General features: G+C 37.6%; 2 protein-coding genes across 2 annotated transcripts in view; one reads left to right on the plus strand and one right to left on the minus strand.

The window, feature by feature from the left end:
* Positions 1-26566, minus strand: part of LOC136261429 (mitochondrial outer membrane protein SLC25A46-like) — a 41598-nt gene that overhangs the window by 7400 nt on the left and 7632 nt on the right. The window lies entirely within an intron of this gene.
* On the plus strand, positions 1538-26331 carry LOC136261424 (uncharacterized). Its single transcript, XM_066055431.1, has 17 exons — positions 1538-1662; positions 4729-4800; positions 4852-4921; positions 5478-5543; positions 5632-5700; positions 5775-5837; positions 7080-7148; positions 11083-11154; positions 11208-11471; positions 11521-11562; positions 12200-12247; positions 15395-15658; positions 18054-18101; positions 19053-19325; positions 21055-21225; positions 21469-21786; positions 24153-26331. Exons 2-17 carry the CDS (start codon positions 4744-4746, stop codon positions 26210-26212), a joined length of 3954 nt encoding a protein of 1317 aa, XP_065911503.1. The 5' UTR covers positions 1538-1662; positions 4729-4743; the 3' UTR covers positions 26213-26331.

Genomic DNA, 26566 nt, shown 5'->3' on the forward strand with positions numbered 1-26566 from the left:
CTAAAATTAATCCTATTCAAAAATTGCTATATAGGCCCTCAATAAACCGTAGAATTATTTGGGTTTGTATAATTAATAATAATATCACCAATGACTATTGCATGCACTCTTAATCTTTCTTCTGTCTTAATGCATGAAGGCTAACCAGCTGACTCTAGAGTCAAGACATCAGTAAAAATAGAATTTGTTACTTGAAATGTTGAGAAAAAGGATGACTCCATGCATTACTGTGATGATCTGATGTGATTAGTGTAAAGAGCAATGGATTAGTCACATTTATTTATTCCATTCTTCTCTTGGGACAGAGTCAAATTGGTGAACGAACATCATAATGCTACCATGCATATCTTAGTCATAAACCACAATGGCAGCTATATGATATAACTACTAAATTCCATGATCCATGTCTCTGTGTCTGCACTGATTAATGCATGTAATTGGTATATATATATGCATGTTACAGAATGGCTAATTATATGTAGAAAGTGCATGCTCTTGTTTGGCTGGCTGGCCACTCAACTGCTCAAACCTGCTCCTGAACTTATGAGCAGGTTATTTGATAATGTAAATTATATATCAGAAGTCATTATCATTGTAATACGTTGAGTTACAATATATAAATAAGGCTATTAGTGGAACTTGCATGCCTAACAAGCTGGTCATGCACAATTCAAGCAAAAATTTCTTAATACACAGGTGACTGCTTTAGACAGGTGGATTATAGTGTATAGCTAAAATTTAACATCTCTGCACTTGGGGAATTTACAGTTAGCTAGCCTTTTTAGAAAGGTGGCCTTCTATATATACAGGTGGCTGCTAAGTTGTACAGGTTCCACTGTACCTTGCACTGTACTCAATGACTCAGCAGGATTCATGCAGTTTTCTTTGCAGTAGAATATATATACTAAAAGCATACTATCTAGCTATAAAAATTTACTTTTAGTAAAATTTGTGAAAAATTAAGTCCAATTATTTGCATAAATAATGTCCCTGCAGGGGTACGTATAAAAAAAATTATGCCTACCGCTGATGATTAGTAAGGGATCATTGTTGCCCCTATCAACCTGAATTTTAGTCATTTGTAGGAGTGAATGTCTAAAGTAACTCTCTAAGTCTTACCATGTAGGTCATGAGATATAATATGATATTTTAAGTGAGTTTCCCATTCTGTGTGAGGGGGCAACAACAATTAATTGCCCCTTCTGGGCTGCAAATTTAACTTTTAAATGTCATATCCATCAGGCTTATCTCGGAGAGCTTAATTTTGACATGTACACCTACAAATATGTTACATTGAGATATGACATTTTTTGAATTCATGGTTTTCCCATAGATTTTCTATGTGATTGTCCAGAAGGGGCAACTGCTGGACAGTAGCTAGCTGGAAAACCATCAGTAAGCCTTTTCAAATGTCATGTCATGGCCTATAGCTCTATATGCTATACTTGGAGACGTTATAATAATTAATCCCCTAAAATTCACCTTGCTATAGGCAACTTTAGTAATTCATCCATGGATTAAGGCTAAGCGCCTGCGCCACATATCTGACGTACCATGTGCACGTGATGCCCAGCAAGAGGATCTACCTCGCAGTATCGAGAGGACAGTGAACAAGGACGAGAACTAGCAACCTGACACACGTGATAAGTTCTGCATTTCGTGGTGCGTTACTGATATGTATGTACATCCTATTGCAATGTGAACAGCCTGGCCATATGACTGCAGGGGCGTTAATACGCCCTCCTGTGCGAACTGCTAGTTGTGTCAGTGCATGTGATCTGTCATTCCTAGAAATTCTTAACAAAGTTCCGGTAATTCAAAACACAAGTGTCCAATAAAGATAGTCACATGTTTTATATATATGCAGAGATTATTTCTCGTTCACCTCCACTTGTAAAGTGCAGGTTTTTAGTTATTAGAGCACTATTTAGTGCCTTCCTGACAGGGCTTACATGAACTTGAATCACACAAGAGCTTAATTTTCCAGAAATTGCAATGCTTGAGATTGAAAACCATGTATGAGACAACAATCCTATGTGTGTGAAGGCTATTTAAAATGATTAGTTTGCAGCAATGCAGACAATATTAATGAGGTGGACAAGTAGATCTAATTTATACACTAGATAGCTGAGTTACATAGCTCACATGACCCAGAATGCAACCTTTTTAGTCTGCTCAAACTAGTTACTAAGTTTATAAGTTGCTTAAAGCCACCAATAAATTCATTGATGTGGCAAGGAAAATAGTAACACTGGGGTGGGGATGAGAAACTAATTATTGAGAGTTGAGGTGTCTGCCAATAGACCTGTAGAACCATAGATAATAGTACAAGTAGGGATTGGCAATGGTGACGTCACTACGGACAATCCTCGTTACAGGTAGGGACTTTGAGTGGTGATATCTCACTAACTATACTTTGTTTCTTCTTGAATTTACCTTGACAGTTTCCTATTCACTATTAGATTAAGTGAGTGTTATCAAATCACGGCGGTTTGCAGCCATTCTGTCTTGGAACTTTTTTGCTATGGTTGCACCAATATTTTTTTGTGGCGCTATTACTATGGAATGTAACAAGGTACGAGAATTTTTTAAGTAACAACTAAGTCCCCAATGACAGAAGATTTGTATGAAGGTTATATTTTGTGAAGTGAGGCTGAGTCTGAGGCCGTAACCAAGACTCATCAAACCCGTAATGAGGACTGTTCGCACGCAAAACTATTAGTTCCTACGGAAATGACGTCACTGTTGCAAATCCCTACTTGTACTATATTATCTATGGTAGAACCATTTTCGACTGGGGATTAAGATTTTAAAACATAGTTTGATTGCTTGATTTCACCAGAGAAGGGCCTTGATTGTGCTTGACAGTTTAGCTTAAGTGTCAAAAATTCTTGTTATGCTACCAAGTTAGTTTACTAAGGCCCTTGGTTGCCTCTTTTGAGGACTTCTCATCGTTTGATTCAATTTTGATCCCAGTTAGATGGTTCTACAGGACTATTGGTAGTTACTACCCCTAGCTTGCTGTAGTACTGTATTCAGTTACACTGGGCCCCTCCACATGAAAAGGAAGGATCTGGTATTCTGTGCCTAGCCTATTAGTGTCATGACTTGACAACAGACTATATGCCAGCTTTGTACATGTGCCATTTGTTGACTGTAAGTACATGGTGTACTGTATAACAACCAAACTAACATTTGGTGATTTGCTATGAAATTATAGTTGGCGTATATTTTATTTGGCAAAATGCTCTCACTGAATTGGTGGTGCACTATTGCATGCAAGGTTGCATGTGGTGTGAGTTGATAGAAGGACAAGTGTGTGTGCTGCATAATCTTTTTGTGCTGAAATGTTTATCTTACGGATTCAGTCACTGCATGCATCAGCATCAGTCTAGCTGGGTCACTTTCATGATTGAAATTGGGTCAGGTCATCCCGCTTAAAGAATATCCGGAACTAGTTTCTTTTGTGGGTAACTTATCAGGATCATGTGTTTCTGTCTGTAGAGCCTCACCCATTTATCAATGGCCGTGCATGATTCCATGTCTGCAAGTTTATGAGGAGCCATGCCCACTAATTGAGTACAAGTTCTAGTCTAGTCATAGATAGTCTTCACGCCCTATACAATCTATGGTCTAGTCTTACAGCAGGCAGCTTCTGTCATGGGTGGAACCATGCTAATTTACCAGTAAGGTGTGTTTAAGTAGTATCCACAAAGCCACACTTGCTTTTTGTCGAAGCCTACCTCAAAATGTACAACTGCTATCAAAAGCTGGGACACAAGGTAATGAAGGTATGAAAGTAATATTGACAAATCTTGGTGGTTTGGTGATGAATTGCCAATTTTCCAAATTTAGTTTACTGCCAAAATTTGTTCCTGGTTATATGGAATATTATATTTGCTTGTGTGCTAATGTGTTAATGTGCTTTGTTTGCATGTAGCTGTCAATCAAAATAGCAGCCTCCTGCCACTTTATATGTGATCTTCATTCACATTTTGGTGGTGTAATTACATTCCTCCAGAACTGGTACAGGATCTGTTACTGTATTTCACCAGAACCTTCTTTTCTAATGTACCAGACTATCATTCAGTATGTGAACTGTATACTCTATGGCTGTTTTCAATCTTTGTCCTCACTTTCCCAGTGTCTAAATACAATACCACTTCACACACTGACACAATCAACTTTTACTGTTTGCCACAAACTTTCTGGGTTTTTAGTTGTACAGAGTATGGTTTGGTTTGTGCCTATATTGACTTACTTACCATTAATTGTCTCTTCCCTTCTTCCTTACCATGTGGAGTCTAACCGATAATTTTGTATGCTAAACCTCACATATCCTTGGGCAACTTCAATTGGCTGGGTGGGGATCAAAAGCAGGGAAGAAAGAACACCAGTTATCAAACTATATGTATTTATGTAACAGCATAATAATTATTATAAATGTCATCAAGAAGATTGTTTATAGTAAATTAAAGGGTTCACTTGTCTAAATGTGGTTGAGGAGATGTAAACATGAGGATTTTATATTTTCATAAAAACTAATTATATGGTTTTTGTTGTAAAACAAGAAAAATATTCAACTATGACCAACATGAGATTTCACTTTTATGTGGCCAAAAGTTTAATATTTTTCACCACATATTTTAAAAACACATACAGTTAAATTTAAGACTAAAATTTGCAAATCTACTAACCCATACATGTGTCAACTGTATTTTTGTGCAGTGGATCATTTCATAAATGGCTGATCCACCTGAAACAGTACCAAGTCCAGACATAACATCATCTCCAGTTCAGGTACTGCACATACTGTACTGGTGAAAACAATTTGTTTTATATTATTAATAGTTACCATCCATAAACACAATAGCAAGAGAAGCAGAAACGAAGTTTACTCATTCAGATGGTGCTGACTTAGGTATGTCATATAGCAACACCAAGAATCTGAAAAGTTTCCTGGGAGCATGCTCCCAAATCTCTTGTGCGCTTCAAGCTCCACCCACCCACTCTTTGGCCTGCTCCACCGTCCTTAATGAGGAAGCTAATTGGTTTCATTATTTTGTAGTATAAACCACTTCCTACTAGAAGACATTATCTAAAGATGAAACAATGTAGGATGCACTGAAAGATGAAATTTATCTCCTATGGTAGTATTGCAAGTGACTAAACATGACGTAGTAGATGCAGAAAGAAAGACTATGGGGTATACCGGTAGGTGAGTGTACTGCTATGTACCTGACATACAATGAACATTTCAGTATGAGTACAGCAACTCAAATGGATTACCAACTACCACTCCCAATTAAACTGTTACTGTGTAGACCTCTTTCTTTCTACATACAAGTGGTCTAACTGCAGGAGTTGCCAAATTCTGTGAATGTTTTGCCCTTTAGTTTATTTTGTTGGGAGGATATGTTTGTATAGTCACTTGCTAAGGACCACTTGTTAAGTCACTGCTTGTAACTTACTTACAGGAGTGACTGCATATCCAGAAGTAAGCCAAGTGATTTCTGACTTTGAAGTTTCTGTCAATGACGGTGGTGAGTTGTAGTTGTAGATGTACTGTTACACATGGGAAAGCTTTGTGTATGACCATTTTACAGCATGTGCTGCATCTTTTTGTTTCAGACAATTATACTACACCACCTCAAACAGATGGTGAAGATGACCAACCATGCAATCATTCACCTGATCACAGTGAGTAGGCCATAATGTGGTTACATTGTAATGACTATGAGTATCTATGGAAGGTATTTGCTTTGTTACTGTAGATAATCCAGCTGAGACTACTGGTACTCTAAGTTCTTCAGCTAATATTGATTATTCCTCACAAGGTATGAGTAGGGCAGGTCATCCCATAGATATAATAACAATTACTGGGATTGGAAACGGAAGTTGCACACATGATAGAAACTATACAGTGGTCCCTTTGAAGAAGTTATCTGTGTTTCGCCTTCTCTACTTCCGAGTGTGGCAGACTACTTTGTACAGTACGTTACAGTGGAACTTTCTCGAAAGTATTACATTACTAGAGATAGAAATAGCCAGTATTTTAATATCATCGCTCAGAGTTGAAACTGGAGATGTATCAGGCCATGTCACACGTAACTAAGTGTACAGCTGCATTGGAACACCCCTAGATATCTAGTGAAGCTTAAGTTAGGCTATTTTTGGGCTATTACAAGCTGTAGAAGAAGTGTTTTATGTGTTAGTCCAGTTTTAATTGGCAAACTGTCACTTTTTAGTATGTTTTAAGATAAAACTCACTTTGCGTTTCGGTTTCCTTTTGGTACGTGCGTCGCCCAGACAAAGCAACAAACCATTTGAAATTTGTTATGGTGACTCGTAATTCCTTCCTCTATGCATTCCAATCATTGATATAACAACACGGCACTGTATTTTCTGCTTATAACAATGATTCTGGACTGTACCTACTAATGCCATACGTAGTACAATGAGGTGAAATATATGTCAGGAAAAACACGGATACCTGTAACCATTTCCAATCCTGGTAAGCGTTAGTATATCTATGGTTATCCAAACTTTGATGATTTCAGGTGATGATAAAAGTGTTGATTGTTGAGATTATTGAAGCCCATTTAGTGCAGAGACCTCTGTAATAAACTACTTTAATAGAACACACGCTTACTTTAATAAAACGTATGCTTAAAATTGACACATTCTAAATGGTAGACAGATAACCATTACTAGATACTTCAACCAACAATAAGACCACTAGTGATATCACAGAAGTGACAGAATGTAGCACTGGCAAGTCTTCTTCATATTTTTTGTTCAATCTATGTCATACAACCTTGCAACACATGTCAATCACTCTGTACGGCATAAGTATGTATCTTGGACTTTTCACCATGGGTATATGTGACAACACATAGTACACTATGAAAAAAATTGTCTTCAAACCATTGGCTTTGCTGATGAAAATTAAAACGACAAATTATTTGCTTACAGTTAACAAATAGCAAGCTATACACATCATGTACTATTTGATAAGCACTTCATGTTGTCCTATAATCTACGTGCAATATGCTTTGTTTGTTTTATGTGTATTGCAGCTAGCTCAACTGAGCATGATCCTATTGCTGCCCCTTCCAATGAAAATCCAGATATGAAACAGAATGGAGGTAGTTCATAAGTGCGTGTATGTATTGTTTAGTATAACTACTGTTTTAAGTAGTGTGGTATTGTAGCGAATGTGTCAGGGACAGAAAAATAGGGGAAGCAGAGGGGCCGGGCAACCTCCCTCCTCACTTTGAAGAGTACAGGAGCAGTCCCCCCTCACTTTTCCAATGCCCAGATGATGTACAGCAAATATAATACCTCTTTTTTCTCATTAGCCAACTTACTTTGCCTTGATGTTGCAGGACTTTTGCTAAAGGTTATGCAAGAATGGAATACTACATAAATCAGTATTGGAAAGTGCAAGAGAGCAAGATACTCTAATAGAGCAGTCACCTAACTACCGTAATAGAACATTCATCGGAGCCATATAAGTTGGTTCTGCTATGCAATACAGATGTATCTATACATACTTAAGTGCATGAGTCATCTATTTAGTGCTTACATTTACTAGTGTATCTACTTGTACGGTATCTTAATGATAGTCAATATTATAGGAGTATTCACACATATACCACTAAAAATCAGATTCAATCTCAGGCCCCCTAGTATTGTCATACAAAACATGCCAGTGTGCTTTGCACACTAAGGTATCATACAGTGTGGTAGTACTGTGTATTAGGAGGTTTGCACTTTCTCGCTAAAAAAACATTGACTGGAAACCTGTCCAGCTTCATGGTGCCTTTGCAGTATTGGTTAGGTAGAACCAAGCCCAACAGTGTCATCAGAGCAACCAAAAATGCTTCAAATAAGTTGCTACAGAATTCTAAAATATATATTTAACAGAATTTTCTAACTGCCCGCCTGATGCCTTCAGACAAGCGTAACTCAATAATGGCTATGGCTATGGGCTTGATTTTTCACTGTTAGACCTTTAACCTGACAGGTGCCTTTTGGCATACTGCAGTACATACAATGTACGCATCATGTACTAACTTTTGTCCTTCTTTGTGTCCCATTTCTTCTTGGTGACAGTGCAAGTGGTAGCTGGTGCATGATGGCTTTCCTATGTTGTAATGGAAGTGGTCCATATTTTTCTAGTGACTGGATTAATTGCAGAGGAGCTTCTCGTAATGTTCTTTGTAATGCTATGTAATGGGCTGAACATAGCTGCTTTTTTCAGTAATAGTTAGTGCGCATGTTCAGATGAATACATAAAGTATGGTGCCATTCGTTCTTTCTTTTTATACGGTATGTGTTGGTTCACCAGTCATAATTATGCTACAAAAAAGTAAACAAACAAGTAGAAGGAATAATAAAGACTGAATTAAGGATTAAATGTCCACTAGTATATCTGCAGGTATAGGCTACCTCCTCTGTTTCACTACTTTTTATGTCTATGATCCCTAATCATCTTAAAATTTTCCCTTTTACTTGTAGTTAGTGGTTTTAAATACTTTCTATGATAAACACTGTGTGTGTGTGCGTGTGTGAAAGGCACCATAGCGGGCACCATCTTGGTAATATGCCAATTGCTATTGTTCTTTCCTTGAGCAAGAAACCTTACTCACATTGCTTTAGTCTACCCAGCTATTTAAATGGGGACCTGGTGTTGGTATCAACTGGGGAAGCAGCCTACCCAGTTATAACATCAATGGGTACCTGGTGGTAACCAGGGAAGTAAATACCAACTGTCCATGTCTCACACAGCAATTGAAGGTCTAGGTAGGACTTCAGGTGTCCACACCTTCACCTGTGAGACATGGTACAGTCTCATGTAAATTACTAGTCCTGTCCCAGGAGGATTTACCTGCACTGACTCTTAGCACCTGAGTAGTGCACAGGTGTACCAGTGCTTATTCACTGGGTAGGTGCAACCGTCTAGCACAGCAACAAAGGCTTTGTTTTTCTTCTTTTATTTTGCTTTGTGTGTGTATGTGTGGTGCTTATCTATAAATGTGCAGACAGAATCGTACACAGCATAACAACTAAAGTAATACACCTTCAGCTATAAAATAGCATTGCCAACCTCGATACCTGACTTTTCCTGTGCACTACTAAGGTTCTAGGAGGCTAATGCAGACAAATCTTCTTGGAACAGGACTAGTCAAAGAATCTGATCTCAGTAGTTCTGAAGTGTCATGGATGAAACCCACCAAAGTCCCACTATAGTCAACATGCACTAAGGACAATTGGGTATTTATTTCCCCAGTTACCACCAGATTCCCGTTAATACAGCTGGGTAGGCTGGAGCAGTGCAAGTAAAGTTTCTGCTCAAGGAAACATCATCTGGTATCCCAAGCTCTCAACAAAAGTACGTACATGGCTGAGTGGCAGCAAAGTGCACTGTCACGATATAGCTTTCCTGCATATTATACATATGGTTTTCAGAAATTAAATATGTAAACATTATGTTGCACAAAGAACCACTTTTTAGGAAACATCCCATTTAAACACTGACAATGTGCAATATTCAATATGTCCACATATCACGTTGTACCCAGTTGTGTCTAACAGTAATCTTTCAAGCAAGCCCACTACTTTAGTTGAGAACTTTGATATTGATTCAAAGCATGTTCAGCATAAGATACAAGATCATTTCTGACATTGCACACAGTAAACAGATAAACATGTAATAATACCACGTAATTGTAATTTTATGCTCTTGATAATACATAGGTTATGGTTAGTGATTCTTGTCATACAGACCTTATGTGTTCCATCTTATGGTATGTGAGTCTTTGTTCAAATATATAATCCTCCTAAATTGGACGGACTAACTAATGGTGCTCTATACGTTTATACAAAGCCACACATATACATGGGAAAGTCACACACTACATTTGCATACACACACATGCATGCACACACGCACATATGCACGCATACACGCACACACACGCACACACACACACACACACACACACACACACACACACACACACACACACACACACACACACACACACACACGCACACACACACACACAAAGTAGCCATATGAAACACAGCTATTGCTGACCAGTGAACCAGCACTGGGATGCCTATGCACCACTCAGGTGCTTGAGCTTTGTGCAGGCAAATCCTTCTGGGGAAGGGCTAGTAATCACTGTCCAGGTCTCACCGCGGAACCCAAAGTTCCACAACAACCAAGGAAAGTTGGGCTTTTGCTTCGCCAGGTACCCATTGATGTTACAGCTGGGTGGGCTGCTATCCCCAGATGACCACTAGGTCTCCAATATACAGCTGGGTAGACTGGGTAAATTTTCTTGCTAAAGGAAACAACAGCAACACCAATTTGGCATAACCGGGACACACACGCACACATACCCACGCGTGCACACTCGCACACACTGCATGTACACACTTGGTATTTACTTACTTGGTACTTGGTAACTGCCCACTGTACAGTGTACTGTGATAGCAGAGTTCTAGGATTCCTCCTGAACTAGTGACAAGTTGGTAGATCCACAAAATCGGCGATGTCTAGTTAAATCACCCTGTCTCTGGGGAAACAGAGACCACAAGGACAATAAAAAATCCTTAAGTTGAAAAAGATGTTCATGGGGAGTAGAACAAAGCAAATCATTCCTAACACATGCAACACATCATTACAGTGTATCACCTCAGAAAGTTGGCCATTGATATTAATAAATTCTGGAGAAGTCAAAGTTTGCATGACACTGTATCATCTGTCTGTTCAAATGCAAATTTAGATGTTATATCCTTGGAGGCTTGCAAAACCTCTGCAGAGGAACCTGTGTCAAGTGCAATCAGGCAGCATCCTGGGCTTGGCACACTGTTATGATCCAACTTTGTGACATTGGTCAGATTAAGCCATTGCCCTGGGGTCATTGCAAAGAGGTGATGACCACCATGGTGTTAAGAAACATCTACCCCTCACACATTCATGCATGCATGCACTAGTAACATGTGTACACTTACTACAGCATAGATGTGTGCATAATTACCGTAAATGTCAGTTGCTTCCTCTTTTAGCTGACAATGGAAATACTCATCCTACTTCTCTTGAGTTGAGTGATATTCCAGAAAACATTAGAAGCAATGAAGGTAATACCACTTATGGTAAACTGGTAAACCTTTATCAGTAATACATGCTTTAGAATTTGTACCGCTGTCCTCAAGATACACGGACATTGTAGATGCAATGCCTGGAGATTCACTAGACCAGTTACAGAATCATATAAGTATTGATCAGATTGGCACTATTTTAGATTGTCCTGACTGTGTTACCAGCAATAAGATGATCCTAGATTGTCTGGTAGAAAAGATGCAGAGTAAATTTAACTTGTTTGATTTGTGTGACAAGCTGAACTTAATAACTGGTTCACCTACTCTGTTTAGTTTAGTTGAGGATATAAGAAAAGGTAATACGTAATTACAGCACAGATAATTGCTAATCTTGAATGTTCACAGATTTGCAACTGATAGCAGATGATAGCCTGGTGGAAGCAACCAGTTAGTTAATACACACATATGATATTTTCTATGCATGCATAGTCAACAATGTGATTTACAACAAGAAGGACCATGATACTGTGATAGTCTTATTAGCCTTTGACAAAGAGGATGATTTTGTTGTTATGTATATTATTACAAGTTATAAGTGGCAGTCTAAAAGTTCTTTGTTAAGTATAGCAACCAAAGCAAAATTTTAAACTTGTTACGCACCTTGAAAGATATGAAACAACTTACTTTTAAGTAGGGCTGAAATGATGCTCATTGAGAATTTTTAGTGCCCAAGTACTTGTCAAGTGAGCCTTGTATTGTTAGCTTACCATATCTAACTATCATCAAAGAAGCAAAATAATGGATGCCTTGGAGCTTGATTGTGGTATTTGATATAACGTGCTTTGCTTGTTAAAACTGTTTAGTATTGACTTGTGCAACATTACTTGGAAAAATTGTACAGTGCTACTTAAAACATGTCACTTAGCCACTGATAGGTATGCTATAAAGGAGCTATATTAGTAAATACTTGATGGTTCACACCAGTAGATACTAATTCCTGTGACCATTTCACCCCTATACTCATACTTATAAATATATTGTTTGTGTATGTCACCATACCATGTATGCATTTTGTGTTACACAGAACTTGTAACTCCAGCTCTTAATTTTGTTGCAAACAGAAAACACAGAGGTATTTATTTTCTTTGTGTGTATGTGACATATTGAGATGTAGAGAATATAAAATATATGTCAGAACAGCCAATCTGCTGCTGAAAGTAAAGGTGGCAGCGAAAAATTGGCTACTGATGATAATCAGGCGTGTGCTCATGTTTTGTGAAGTAGCTTGGGGAATTAGTGTGTCTGTGTGTTTGTCCATATACACACCTGGATAAGGTTAGAAGATCAGACTGTAGTTAATGCCCATGAAGTAGGGCTGAAACGGATAGTAGTTTTTACTATCCGGATATCCTGAACAAAATGTTTCAGGATATCCTATGGATAGTGACATCATCACCTGCTATAAAAGCAATTGTATATTTTGCTGTGAACATGTTTGTTTAGAAACAAACATAACATTTAAATGAATAAGTTTGTAATAATGTTAACTGTGGTAGCTATGTATCAAGGAAAAGTTAACATAAAGTTGCTTCAAATTATTAGAAGCTATCCTAATGGCATCAAATTACTATCCAGATTGTAAATTATTATCTGGATATCTGGATAATACTGGTATCTGTTTCAGCACTATTTCATATTTATAGACCTTATTCATTTAGAACTGTAAGCACCCTCTGATGTCATGCAAAGCCATACAAAGGTTCCTATTTGCCATGGTGATGGCCTTTCGGATGCCATTTTGAGTTCTAAAACTGGGCGAGCACAATGGTTGCTATCATGTTACCATAGTTATGGTACTACTGCAAATGGCGAATTTGGCGGAGAACTGTGAGGTTACTATGGTTTTGGTACTGCAAATGGCGAATATTGGCGGACAACTCCTTCGCAACAGGTTATAAGTGCTATCAAATTAATTCAGCAAATAAGGTCTATATGATGGGGGGTTGCAGTGTGACCTGTACCAAAACACTTCATACTAAAATGTAGCCACTGGTACTGACATAAGAAATGCAAAATAGAAAACATAAAGTGATACTTCTTATTTGTGTGTAATTGTGTCTTATAATCATTTATTGTAAACTTCACAGTAACTTATGTGGATTAATGTTTGCATAATCAATCGAGTAATTAATTCATTAGCAATTAATAAATTGCCTAGTTTTAAGTACATCAACAACTTGTAAATAATGAAATGTCAATGCTATATGTTGCATCCTATATTGGCAGCTTGACTGTTTGGTATTTTGCTATTACTTTGATGAATGTTCTTCTATTGGAGTATCTAAATCATTCACTTGGTTTTTGCATTATAACTCCACTGTGTTTACTTGGACTTCTGTAAAAAAACTAAACAAGAGATGATTAATTTTTAGCCAGTTAAGCAGATGTTACAACATACCTGATGGAACTTATTTATAAACGATAATAAATCTCTATCATGATTTTGTTACACATGTACAGTTTTCTCCATCTTGATTTACCACTAAAACACAATTCTACAATGGTTTTCTTTTTATTCTGTAGGCTAACAAAAATCAGCAAAAACAATATAGATCATAACTCCACGGTCATTAATTGGCATAAGCCTTTGGACCCCCTGTGAGTATGCCATATTTCAACATAATTGGATAATTTTTACGAGTTCAAGAAAAAAGAAAATGAAGAAGAAAAAAGGCCAAAATATTGGTCATGCATTCTTAGGAATGGTTGGCAATGTTGGTACTACTTGATGGGCAACTCATTCTAAAAATCTCTCCATTTGTATAAGGAATACAGAGCTACTTATGCATATGTAACAATTGCAGTTTGTCATTGCTATTAGTAACACACTGGTGTGGTGTGCCAGCTTCTTTAGCCCGCACATGTATTGATACACTATATCAATTCAACTGTTATGTTAATTCACCTGTTCTTCACACTGTTGTGACGCCATGGCACATGGAACGGCAGCAATTGGTCAGTTTCCTTGTCGAGATAATTATCTTTACTAGCATCTGTCCTCAGGAAGCAGCAATGAGGTAATAGCTTCGATTTTTCTACAAAAATATGTTCTGTCTTTTGCACTCATGTTAAGATTGTGTGACAATTTTAAAACGATGTCTAATTCAATCCCACAATAACTCCACCTATGTGCCCATATATAACGCTTTCATTTTCTAAGTGGACTACATCCTCGGATCTTTGTGTTTTAAAACCTTGGCTTTGCCTTGGTATTTAAATCCATTAAGATCCTCATGCTGGGTCTCTAACCTACACTTAAAAGACTATTATACTAAATATAATACAAATGTAAGGAAAAATTAGAAATTTTGCATTTGTGTAGGCATCATAGAAATAAAAGCAATGAAAAAAGGGAGGCCATGATCATGTGCACCTGCAACTATACCAGTAGACATTTTATTCCTACTTCAGTCATATACAGCTTTGTTAATAGTATAGCCATGACTAAATTAGAGATTAAATATCCACTATAGTATAGCTGTAGGTGTACAGATGACCTCCCTTGTTTCATTGTTTTTTATTTTTATGGTCCCGACTCAAATTTCTAATTTTTCCTTAAATTTTTTTGTTTACTTTTTTTTGTAATAACATAATTCATTACTGGTGAACCATCACATACCACATCAAGAAAGAATAGCACCATGCAGACACAATCATAATAATTTATTGCACGATTAAATGTGCCCCTGGAAGTGGCCATCGCTCTTCATTTTCAAGTCCATCAGTTATGCAGAGTGAAAAATGAAGAACAGTACAAACTCTACAATCAATCCAGTTACACTACGGAAGTTGAAGCACTGAAGCCATGACACGTTACTGCAAATCAAACTTACAAGGCAGCAGAGAGAGAAAAGGGATGCTAAGGAGGACAAAGGTAAATCCATGTTGTGCACATTGTGGCTGCTGCAGTTGGTGAAAAGGTACATCTCAGGTCGAAGTAATGTTGAGCAATAAAGAAATAGCCCATAGCCTTATCAATAGTCGAGTCATGCTTGGCTGAAGGGATCAGTTAGTTAGTTAGGCAGTCAGTTAAGTAACAAAACTTTGGAAGAGTTTGGGTCACTCTGAAGAAATTTATGGGCTTGGTTATGCCTGATGAATGCTACCAAGCTGTTATGAAGTAAAAGTGAGGCTGGATATTTTTGAACAAGAAAGCCCAAACCTCCATGATCTCTACTATATTTTGTTTACTGCATTAATTGAAGGAATTTTTTTCCAGATATCATTGGAAGATATTATCACAAATTATGCCAATGTATTCCAATCAATTACACGACATCAGTAAACAAACTTTTGCAGATGAACTTATTCGGTGCTGGTATATATGAATCTATATTTAATGCTGAGAATAGAAATGAGGCAATAGTGGATGTGTTGATCATAGCCTCAGCTTCTGTACAAGAGTGTGTGGTACTATGCGAACTGCTTGAAAAGTTGATTGAAGATGACACCCATAGGATTGTTATTGAGGAATTAAAATATGGTATGTAGCTATGTACTTTGTCTATGCATGCTATGTGTGGTATAGTGTTTTATAATTTGTGTATACTTAAAACATTCACCAGTTGTACGTACACCTATACAATCACTTTTCAAACTGCATGAAAGGTCCATCTAAATGCAAAACTTACCATAACTGTTTAACATCTAACATATGTAGCTCATGATAATTATATGGTCTTCATTTTTTTGAACAAAGTTTTCTTTGACAGAGAAGTATGCATCTAAAATATCCGACTCAAGCTGACACACAATCAGGTTATGAAAGCATTCACTATGAGAAGATTAGTGTTCAAATGAAAACTGATATGAAACATACTCTATTTATTAATTACCACATGCTTTCTTTCTTTCTTTTTGTTATCAATTTTTGTCAATGACAGGGATCACACAAAAGGCATAAGCCTGTACAGGGTGCTTCCCCACAAAAATTACACACAACACATGCATACATGTAGAAAGTATACTCTTCGTCTAATGTAGGTAGTACTTTATTTACTAACCCTCTTAACTTCAAGAGCTTTGCTATAAGACATATTGTGATAATCTGGAGGCTTTAATGTAAATTAAATGTTCAGACCTCTGTCATTAAGTGCAATATTGTATAATTAAGAAAAGCTGGCATGACTACCTGCTTCTTTCAGTGTGTGAGAGCCTTGTTGTAGCTTGTCTCTACAACAGTGCATTACATGGGCAAGCATTGCCGGAATGACATTACTCGGGAATCCCTATAACCATATCACCTCCTAAGTTTGAGATAGTTGTCCTAAAATCCAAGTTATCCAACAAGAAAATTTTGTTCTGCCTATATCAAGTGCTCGTTATTCCATGGGTCATTTGTAGCTGGTCATGAAGGTGTATTGCTGAATGGAGACCATGCCTCTATAGATGAGCTGTCACTGGTTGGAGCAGCTTTGTAAATACTCTTGAAGTACTGGACAATCCAAAGGGCATGAAGGTGAACTTGCCTTTCCTGGTGAAGCTAAGGTATTTCTGTGATATTTAGTTACTGTCACTGACAGATAGGCATCCTTCAGGTTCACTGGAGCAATTTGTTTAATGCTGGCCAGGGCTTCATGAAGCAGTTAAGATGCCACAGTTTGAATACCAGTTGGTATGAACTGTTCTTCTTGAATGCCAAGAAGATTTAGCTCACAAACTGGTCCTCCAATGAAGACTGTTCTCTTCTACAGGATCCCCAATCTCCTTACCACCTCCAACACCTAAGAATCCATGCTTCCTAGATTTCAGACGATAGCTTACTACCCATACCTCAAATGGCCTGGAATTGTTTATGAGGTATGTTGAGATTCTGATGGTGATGACTGCTTCTAGGATAACTGAAGGAGGCGCTGGTTTTTCTGCTGCCATGCCTAGTAGGTGGAAGTGCCTTTGGTAAAAAATCTACAGAGGTTACCACCAGTTCTAGGGTCTCACTATACAACCTGACTTTGTAACCTTGTCAAGGCTCTCTCTGGCTTGAGTTTCTCCAAGAAGCTGAATAAACTGGTTTTTTCAAATCTGAAACTCCTCACTGCCATTGGCTTTCACTGATTTTGGAGCAATCTTGTGCCTGCCTAGAGGCACTCACAGAAGTACCAGAGTCCTCTGCAGCAAATAGCAGCATTTACTCTACCTTTAGCTCTGTGTCTGGGTTTTTAAGATGTCTGTCCAGTGGTCCAGCCACCAGCAGTAGCTGTTTCTTCAACTTAAATGGGAGTTTTCCAGCTCAAATTCTTGACCTTCTTCAGTGATTGCTCCTTAGCAAAACTATTCTGTTTGGAAGCACCCACACTGGACAATTTGGTGTTAAGAGGTTGTTCTTCACGCCTGAAAGATAGTAGTTAGAATAGCACTCAAAAAAGCTGACATAGCTGTTGGTAGCTTCCATGTGTGATTTAGGAATTGAACTATGTGCCTTTGTCTTGCTATGACATCTTTGTTCGTGACTTCAAAATTCAACCTGTTAGGTATGAGTAAAGTCTATAATATCTTAATTGTCACTATGCTGGTGGTACTATAGTGGTTCGAATGGAGGTAGAATGAATGACGTAATTTGCATTCATGGTGGTGGTATCAGTCTACTAGCTGCAGCCATTCCACCAGGGTGGGGTGGGGTGGGAGTAAGAATTGTGGACTGTTAAAACCCAACCTCTTGAAGAAGTTTTGCCCTTTTGGTAGGGTCCTGAAGACAAGTTCATGTGTTTATTCAGTATTGCTATAAATGTTGCCGTCTGCAAAGGAAAAGGGTAGGATGTGGGATACAGAGTGTGAATTTATTGAACAGTTACATTAGAGATTTTTCTAGCTTGTGCCTCAAAAGCTTGTATGATGTGGTATCTATGTTTTGTGTAATATGTATATACTTTGTCTTACAGAGCTGAGGATGTGGAAATTTGAAGGCCTCATCTGTGATCACCACAGAGGTATTATATTTAATAGTTGTAACATGGACATTTTGCCTGATATATATGCTTGACAGCTCGAGGGCCACAGGCCTGATGGCTGAGGGCATACATGTCAGGCAAAAACCTGAATTCCCAGTGTTACAGCTAATATGTAACACTTCTTATCTGTATCAGGTTGGTAGCCTGTACAAGGCAATCGATCACCCAAGCCATTACGAGTGCAGCCACAGGATATATTATATAAAAAATTTGATTGTGGATCAGCAGCTAGTATGTTCTTGGTTATGATGAATGTGCAAATCCTAGAGTTATCACAGGGAATTTCGGTTATGTGAGTTTAATGTTTTAATCAGTGCTGTTGAATCGTTTATGGATAATTACAGAGTTTATAAAGGGTTCGATAGGCAAGCTTGCTTGTAGAGTGGTTTCTTCATGTAGAGTGGTAACTTCATATTGGAGATGTGGTCAATATTTGGAAATGAGTGGAAATGATTGATGAATAAGTTATAGCTCTAGTTCTCATCCTTAGCCCAACGTTTTTCAACTCGTAGGATAAGGAGGATAGCAAAATGCTCTCCGTCTGAGTAGTTTTTATAGCGAAATCCAAGCCATGCATACTAATCACGTGAGTATTAATCGATCCCCACAATCGATTTCGCCCTTACCATTTATATGACTGTTGCCCAGATATAGCCCGGTTAGTTGGGCTACATATGAATTGTAGCCCCGACAGCTCCTTTGATCTAAGGTGTGAAAGTGTTACATAGCTGTAGTATGCCACTACAAGTATATTATATCACTGCTAAATTTCTGTTTAATTTACAGATCATAGCCATAGAGTATTTTGTGTGAGTTTTGCATAAAAATGATCACTAACTTGGCCACAAAATTTTGTATATAATTTTATATAGTCAGTATATTGTTGTAACATAAGATTAAGATGCACACATTCTCACTTACATTGTATAGAAATCATCAGAAGACACTATTGCAGCTTGTGTCAGTCTATGCCAAGGGATCACAAGAAATCCATAGCCAAACTTCTGCAAAGCAGACTGTTGCATGATAGAGCACTAAAGTCTATTGTCCTGCATCCTACTGAAGGTAGTAAGAATGAAGCAATTTTGGACAATCTGATTTTCCTTTGTGCACGTGATGAAGACTACTGGAAGCTATGTGATATACTTCTATCATTGAGTCAGGAAACTGCCATGAAGGAGGCTGTTGAAGCACTAAGAAATGGTATGCATGGAAAGTAACCTATTATCTATGATTAACCTTCAAAATGAGACCTGTGTGATTAATTGTGTCCATGACACAATAAATCATGATTACTTGTAAATATTTAGACCAAATTTTTAATAAAAGTTTGTCATTATAAGTGTGTAAACACAAGACTGAAGTTTGAAATGATGCTGCATTTTAATTCATAATACATTTTAATGCTGCTAAACAATTGATGTCTGGACAGTGTATACTGAATAGAATTAAACAGCATTGTTTCTTTTGAAATGCAGAGTTGTATTTTTCTGTATGTTAGCATGAATAGTAGTCTCCACTGTAGTTTGATATGGCAGTGAGAAATGAACTGTAAACAAAGTTGCCATGCTGTTAGGGCCATAAAGCTAGATTGCATGAGTGCATGTGCATACCTATTGCCTTCATGTGTCATTCATTTGCTGCTGTGGTGTGCGAACTGAACCATAAGTCAGCTTGCTTAAACTTTCATTCTGGCATCTTTGGTTCCCTATATAGTCGTTCCAGTATAGTTATAGATCCCTTCACCACTAGGTTAGAGCTACAAATTGTGTGAAGCTATGTTCCAGTCTTCTTTGCCTTTGGCTAGCTATGCTCTGGTCCTATTCACCTCTAGCAGGACAGTACTTATCAAAATTGTCTTCTACATGCTTTGTTGTGGCCCTTTTCATCGCTGTACATTGTTCAGCTTGGTGTAGTGTAAAACAGGCATCACTCCATCACTGTCACTCACTCTTCATAGTGTCTCGCCTGTGAATCCTCACCCTTTTTTGTTCTAAGGTCACTTTCTTCCACCATGCATTGTGTAGAGTTATTTGGCATGTCACAGGTGTCTACTATTTCCGTTGTAGTATATTTAATCTCCTATGTTTCACTTTATCACAAATCTTACTGAATTGTAAGGTTTTTTCCTAAGTTGATGAATATGAAATCTAGCCACCATAAAATACACTCATTAGACTAGGGAGTAGGCTTGTAGAGTGTGAAGTGTATTGCTAATGAACTGTTGTAGTAAGATGTGTTAGAAAGTATTGAAGTGTTTTATTCTGTAGTGACACCCTAATTGTCCACCTTCCAGTGTAGTTCAACAGCATACAACTGTCCTACCAAGTACAAGTAACCATGCTCAAAAAAGCAGTTAACAAACTTACAGTAATGGCTCTGTACAAGAAAGGTACATGCTAGAAATTTCTTTTAATAAATTTGTTGGTGCCAGCTGAATGGCAATTACAAATCTGGAGTCAATTGGCACTATGGTTTGGGAGTTAGCTGGATCATAGACAGACAGGCAGACATACAGACAGCCTTTTAGCGTTTTGCAGTAGAATTTACATTTTGTCCCTATTGCAAAGAAAAGTTAACACAAAAATAATTGTGACTGAAGCATTTTTGGTTGAAAATTCTCTGAACTATGTGTGCATTAAGTGAGAATGTCTTTTAATTCTTTAGAATCTGTCTAACTGATTCAGGCCATGCAAATCAAAATTGACAACTAAGCTACTGCAAGGACTAATCTGTTGTATTATCAAGCAACACTGGCCTGTATATGCTGTCCATCATATGTTGTAGCCTAACAAACTAGCTGTAGCTATTGTCTGAGTCATTTATATTAATATTTTTGTTTAGAAGCAAGTCTGACTATTCACTGATTATTATGTCCTCTAAGTAAATAGTTTGACCTCTTGATAACTGCCTGTGTAACATATGCACACAGATTACTTTCATGAGATGGAGAAAGGAAGTGTTGCCAGTGAACTTTCATTAGCCCTTGATCAACAGCTTATACTAGAAGAAACACAAAAGCTTTCTGCAGTGGAAAGTGACTGTCCTGTGGAATTAAGTTTTGTGGGAGAGTCCAGGACTTGGACTAGTGATGATTTTAAAGGTACTATGTTTGCCCAACAATGAAAACAAACTATGTGAGCAGATGTGTTATAAGAATAAGAATAAAAACTGAAACACATACTGTACTTGTGCCTATATTTATAAAAGAAAATCAGACACACACAGACATGTACCCACAGCTATCAACCTGAGATGTGTGTGCCTGAGTTCAGAAAAACATTTTTATGTATTATGTTTGTCTAGTTTAAATGCGTTGTTTATAAATCTTTTGTTTTACTCTTAGGAACCCCAACTGATACTGAGATTCATACCTTGTCAGTTGCTCTAGCATCATTGCCATCTAACTATAATACTAGAAATGGGAGAGCACTGAGGATCAAACTCATGGATGTACTTAATATTCCAATTCTGAGGATAGTTTCAGTGGAAATGGTTGGCATTACAGCACCAAAAAAGGAGAGTGAAAGACAAAAGTTCCATAAGCTTTTTGAAGAGTGGTTGCGCATTGAAGAAGAACCAACAAGAATTACATTGCTGAGAGCACTTATCACTGAAGTAGAGGACATCATACCTCAACCATTGAAGGACTCTTTCTACAAGGGTATGATATAATGGTTTAGAATTTCCATAATTGTTAAGTATTTCCAGCTAATAATGTCTCTGTCACGGTTCCATGTAACAAATTGGTACTGTATACTATCTGTACTTCTAGAAAAGGTGTTACTCTAGTTCTTGGTACTAGAACTACAACAACTTTTAGTTATGTTGTGTATAGGAATGCAAATATCACACACAAAAGCATGTGTATTACCATGCAGATGGCTTGCACCTATTAGTAGTGTGACCTTGCACTTTAACTGTTTTACAATAATGCTGCTCACATCCTTTCACTCTACTTAAAAGATGATGTTCAAGTACTTAGGCTTCCATTGATGTGTAGAGATTAACTTACTTTTGTCACTGCAAGTTTAACTTTGGGGTTAAGACTTAGTGCATAAATAGAGCAAATCCTGCATGACAGGGCAGTTACCAGTGCTACATTATGTACGTTTTATTTCAGTAAGTTCAATGTCATGAAGTGGACTCTGAAATGGTGCTACATGTACCTGCATGATAGGTCAGGTACTAGACACTTAGGTATATGCACACAAAAAATACTGCAATTTCTTTACTGTAGCTTAGCTACATTATAACTTGAATATCTTTATGTATATAGCATCATAGATAATAGAGTACATAAAAGGGATAGGAAATGCAAGCGATTTCTGGTTTGATTTCCGTTACGCGTGACTTAAAAGGACAAGAGAGTTTTGTGCTCAAGCATGGGAATTAGTGTTCTAAGCAGTGTAAATAGTAATCCAACAGACTACAGCAAGTATTTAGGTCTTTGTAAGAGATTTTGGCAAGAGAATTCAGACCATAGATTTTGTAACAAAGCGTATCGCATTAGCTGTGACTGTTACACACCGTCATACTTTCGCTCATAGTACCTTCATGCCTTGTCCATACCGCTTCTTGTATAGCCGGTCCCACTTTCGAATCTTGTGGTAAGCTAGGCATGTTACCAACAGTCTTTTACCCTTGCATTGTACTGCTAGGTAGTTTAAACTTTTGGAAAAATGGAAGATACTTAGGCATTTCTTCGAGCAACAGTTCCTGTTTTGCTCTGATATTCCCTCTGGTTCTCTCTGTTAAATAGTAAGAATAGGTTTATCACACTTTTATGTGGTTTGAAGTAATTTTTAGGCCGTTTTTTTTTTTTCACTTTCAATCTCCTTTGATTTTCTTCCTTGAGGGTTGGTACCATCCTAGTTCCCTCGATTACTTACTTAAGTTCATTGTAGCGAAGTTTCACAGTCGTTAGTTACAAAATTTTGTTGTTACAACAATTTGTTTCTCTTTGATACAAACACAGCGAGTATGTTCGTGACGTAATGCACGGAAGTCCAATAGAAATGTACGTATTTTGTGACATCACGTTATTCCCTTTTATGTACTCTATTATCTATGGTAGCATGTAGGGTGACAACACCCTGCATGCTACACACAGTGCATGTTGATGTCTGATGTTTTGTTCCCGTTACAGAAATTTACATTATTGTAGAAATTTTAGTTAGTTCAGGGATAATCCTGCACATAGGGCAGGTACCCAATGCATCACCTTAAATTAATAAGGACATGTAAATGGTGTTGATGTTCCAATGTTGTTTAGTAGTTTTGTTACGAGTTTAAATTCAGGGTTCAGTAGGTAACATACACAGTAGGGTGAGTCTCTTGCAGTAGGGCAAGTACTGGTGCTTCATGTTACATTTTGTACAAATTCATCTTTCAGTTTTCAGTAAGAAATGTTATGTAGAAACTGAAATGATATTACATGTAGCTAAGGCCTGTATGACAGCATCACATAGTTTGCACCTGTGTGGTAAATATATGGATATACACAATAATACAGTTGGCTTAGCTTAGCTGCAGCTGCCTGCATGTAGAGCAGGTACCATTGCAAGTATTTCTCTTTCTACATGATGCGAAAATACAGCAATTATAGTGGCTCAATATAAAAGCTAAATCATCCCATGTTTGGTCATGCATGTGCTCCAGCACCTGCTTTGTGATTTTGCTACCATCATAGTGAACCTACAGAGCAAATAACATGAGATGGGTAATAAATAACATCCACGTAAGGCCAGTGTTACATTTGCTCATATCACTCATTTAACTTTAGGCTCCTCACCAATGCCAAGTATAGGGATTTTCCCATGCAGCTATGTTGTAACACCATGTATGTAATTTAATGACACTGTCTGTGTGTGTTTTTCAAAAGTAACTACTATGCAGTGTCTGGAAGGCTGTGCCCTTGAAATTCTCTGCTTTAGCACTTTCCAAAATCCATCCCTGCTTTTACTGTTCCTTAATTGGTTATGATACAATTAGCTAATAAGTTGGTATAAAAATTTTGTTATTTTACAGAACTGCAACCTGAACCAACCGATCAAGGGTACACTGATATTCTCAAAGATGGTACAATGCCAATGATCTCTGTCCCAGTTTGTCTGATTGGCTTTTGTGAAGCTGGCAAATCCAGCCTCTCTCATTTACTCACTGGTACTAAGCTCCCTGAAGACACTAACAGCACAACAGTTGCATCATCCTTTTCTGTCACTGCCAATAAGGGTAAAGGCCCATGGGAGATTAGAACTAAAAAAAGAAACGAGCAAACTTTGGCTGCAGCATTTCAATTTGCTAAGAATACACAGCCATTGATTGTTAGTGGGAAAAATCCTTCTGAAATATTAGGAACCAATCCACCACCAAAGAAGTTGAGGAAACCACCAGCAGATACCAAACAACCAGTAATTCCTACTGATGTCAGTAACATGCTGCACACCTCATCGGGTTTTCACAGTCCAGTGACAAATTTCAATGCCAGTCCAGAAATAATTCTACCAATACTTGACTGTGGTGGTCAGCCTATGTATCTTGAAGCCATTCCACTATTGGTTGGTCCTCGATGTATTTACTGCATAGTGTACAACCTAATGTGGAAGTTGGATGATTATGCTGTAATAAAGTTTTGGAAAGATGGTGCACTACTCCAACCAAAGCCTTCCAGTAAAACATACCTTGAGCATATCGTGGAGTGGATCTCCATCATTGATTGTCAGTTTTCTAAAGACCGTGATGGTCAGGATCAACCAACTGCCTTGTTTATTGGTACACATTTTGACCTGTTTGTGAAGAAAATGTTCAACAATGACAGAACGGAAGCACGCATGGCAGTCCGTAATATATTTGAACGAATTAGAACTGCTGTTACTGATAGGTTGTGCAGTTGTAAGTTGCATATGGAGCCATTTTACGTTGACAACACAACAGCAGGTACACCTTATGAAGATACTGCTGCTTCAGATTTACGATCTTTTATAGTTAAAATAGCCATGGAATATTCCACCCTATCTATGCCAATATCTTGGCTATGTTTACTCTATTGTCTTCAGTATTCCAGCAAAACTTCCCACCTTGCTATACACTTAAATGAGGTAAAGGAAGTAGCTGCTACATGTGGTGTGAAGCAAGAAGAATTAGAAATTTGCTTGCAAGTATTACATCGTTTATCGATGCTCCTATACTTTTACAAAATTAATGACCTGAAAAATTATGTCTTTGCTGACCTCAACTGCTTCTTTCAAGAACTAGGAAAGATTTTTACAGTTTCTTGTAAGAGCCTTTATGAGAATGAATGGAAACATTTGCAGCGAACAGGCATAGTAACTAATCGTTTACAGTCTTTGTTGTTTGAAGGTGAATTTATTAAAGGTTGGAGTTTACGTGTTTTTAGTTTCCTTGGCCTTGCTGGAACTGTTGAAAAGGACACGAAGACAGCTATTATTCCTGGTCTTTTCTTTGAAGATTCATTTAATCTGCCAATTTTTCCTTCAATGATTGATGCTAGGGCAAATCTACCACCACTCAAAGATTTCATAACATTTCCAGATGGTAAATCATTGTCTCCGCTCTTCTTTGTGTTTTCACCAAATGAAGCAATTCAGTATGGGTTAATGCAGTATACACCTCCTGGCTTTTTTACTCAACTGATTTCCAAACTAACAGAAGGTTGTCTTTTTGGAATTGTCCTGGATGCTATGGATGAGCCAAAGACTCCATCTTACAGCAACCAGTTTACATTTCGTTTTGGAAAATTGGAAATAGACGATGTCACCATCAGAGAACACAGTGACTGCATCCAGGTGACTGTAGAACGACGTGCCACAGAGAATCTTCCTGAATTTCAACCACCAGAAGAAATCTGTTCTTTAATAGGAAAAGAAATCTATAACACCAGTCAATCCATTCTACAACAATGGATGCCTAGAATCACCATCCAACCTTGTTTTTTCTGTAGGTGTTGTTCTGAAGATCATTTTGCAGCTCTCTTTAAAATGGGGCCTCCTATACTGCTGAATTGCACCAAAACAATGAAGATTTGTTCTGCCTCTCCACAAGAAAAGATGTGGCTAGAGATGCTGTAATAAGCTGGGTACACCACTTTGATGACTGAAAATTTTGTAGTGCGTTCTATTAGTGGTATATCTACATAATATAATGTACATGTTCAGTTTAATTGATTTAATGTGAAATTGTAAATTAAGCTCAACAATCCTGCATGTGGTGTTTCTCATACATAAAACAAAAGGTACTGTAATTTGCTTTATTTTTATGCAAAAAATTTTCATGTAAAAAATATTTTCATATGATTTACATGAATGACTGCTTTATTAGAGTAGTTCGATCTTGTGTCAAAATTTTCGTGTAAGAAATTTTTGTACAAGTTTTGCAAAATTATTTTACAATGAAAAAAGCAAATGGTAGTTTCTATATTGGCA

The sequence above is a fragment of the Dysidea avara genome, chromosome 7, assembly GCF_963678975.1.
Source record: "Dysidea avara chromosome 7, odDysAvar1.4, whole genome shotgun sequence".
Classification (NCBI taxonomy): domain Eukaryota; kingdom Metazoa; phylum Porifera; class Demospongiae; order Dictyoceratida; family Dysideidae; genus Dysidea; species Dysidea avara.

Excerpts from the sequence above, each read along its gene's own strand:
- LOC136261424 (XM_066055431.1), top strand. The coding sequence starts at position 4,744 with ATGGCTGATCCACCTGAAACAGTACCAAGTCCAGACATAACATCATCT. Across the intron at positions 4,801-4,851 it reads TAACATCATCTCCAGTTCAG|TTACCATCCATAAACACAAT; the intron begins GTACTGCACATA and ends TATTATTAATAG. Across the intron at positions 5,838-7,079 it reads TATTGATTATTCCTCACAAG|CTAGCTCAACTGAGCATGAT; the intron begins GTATGAGTAGGG and ends TGTGTATTGCAG.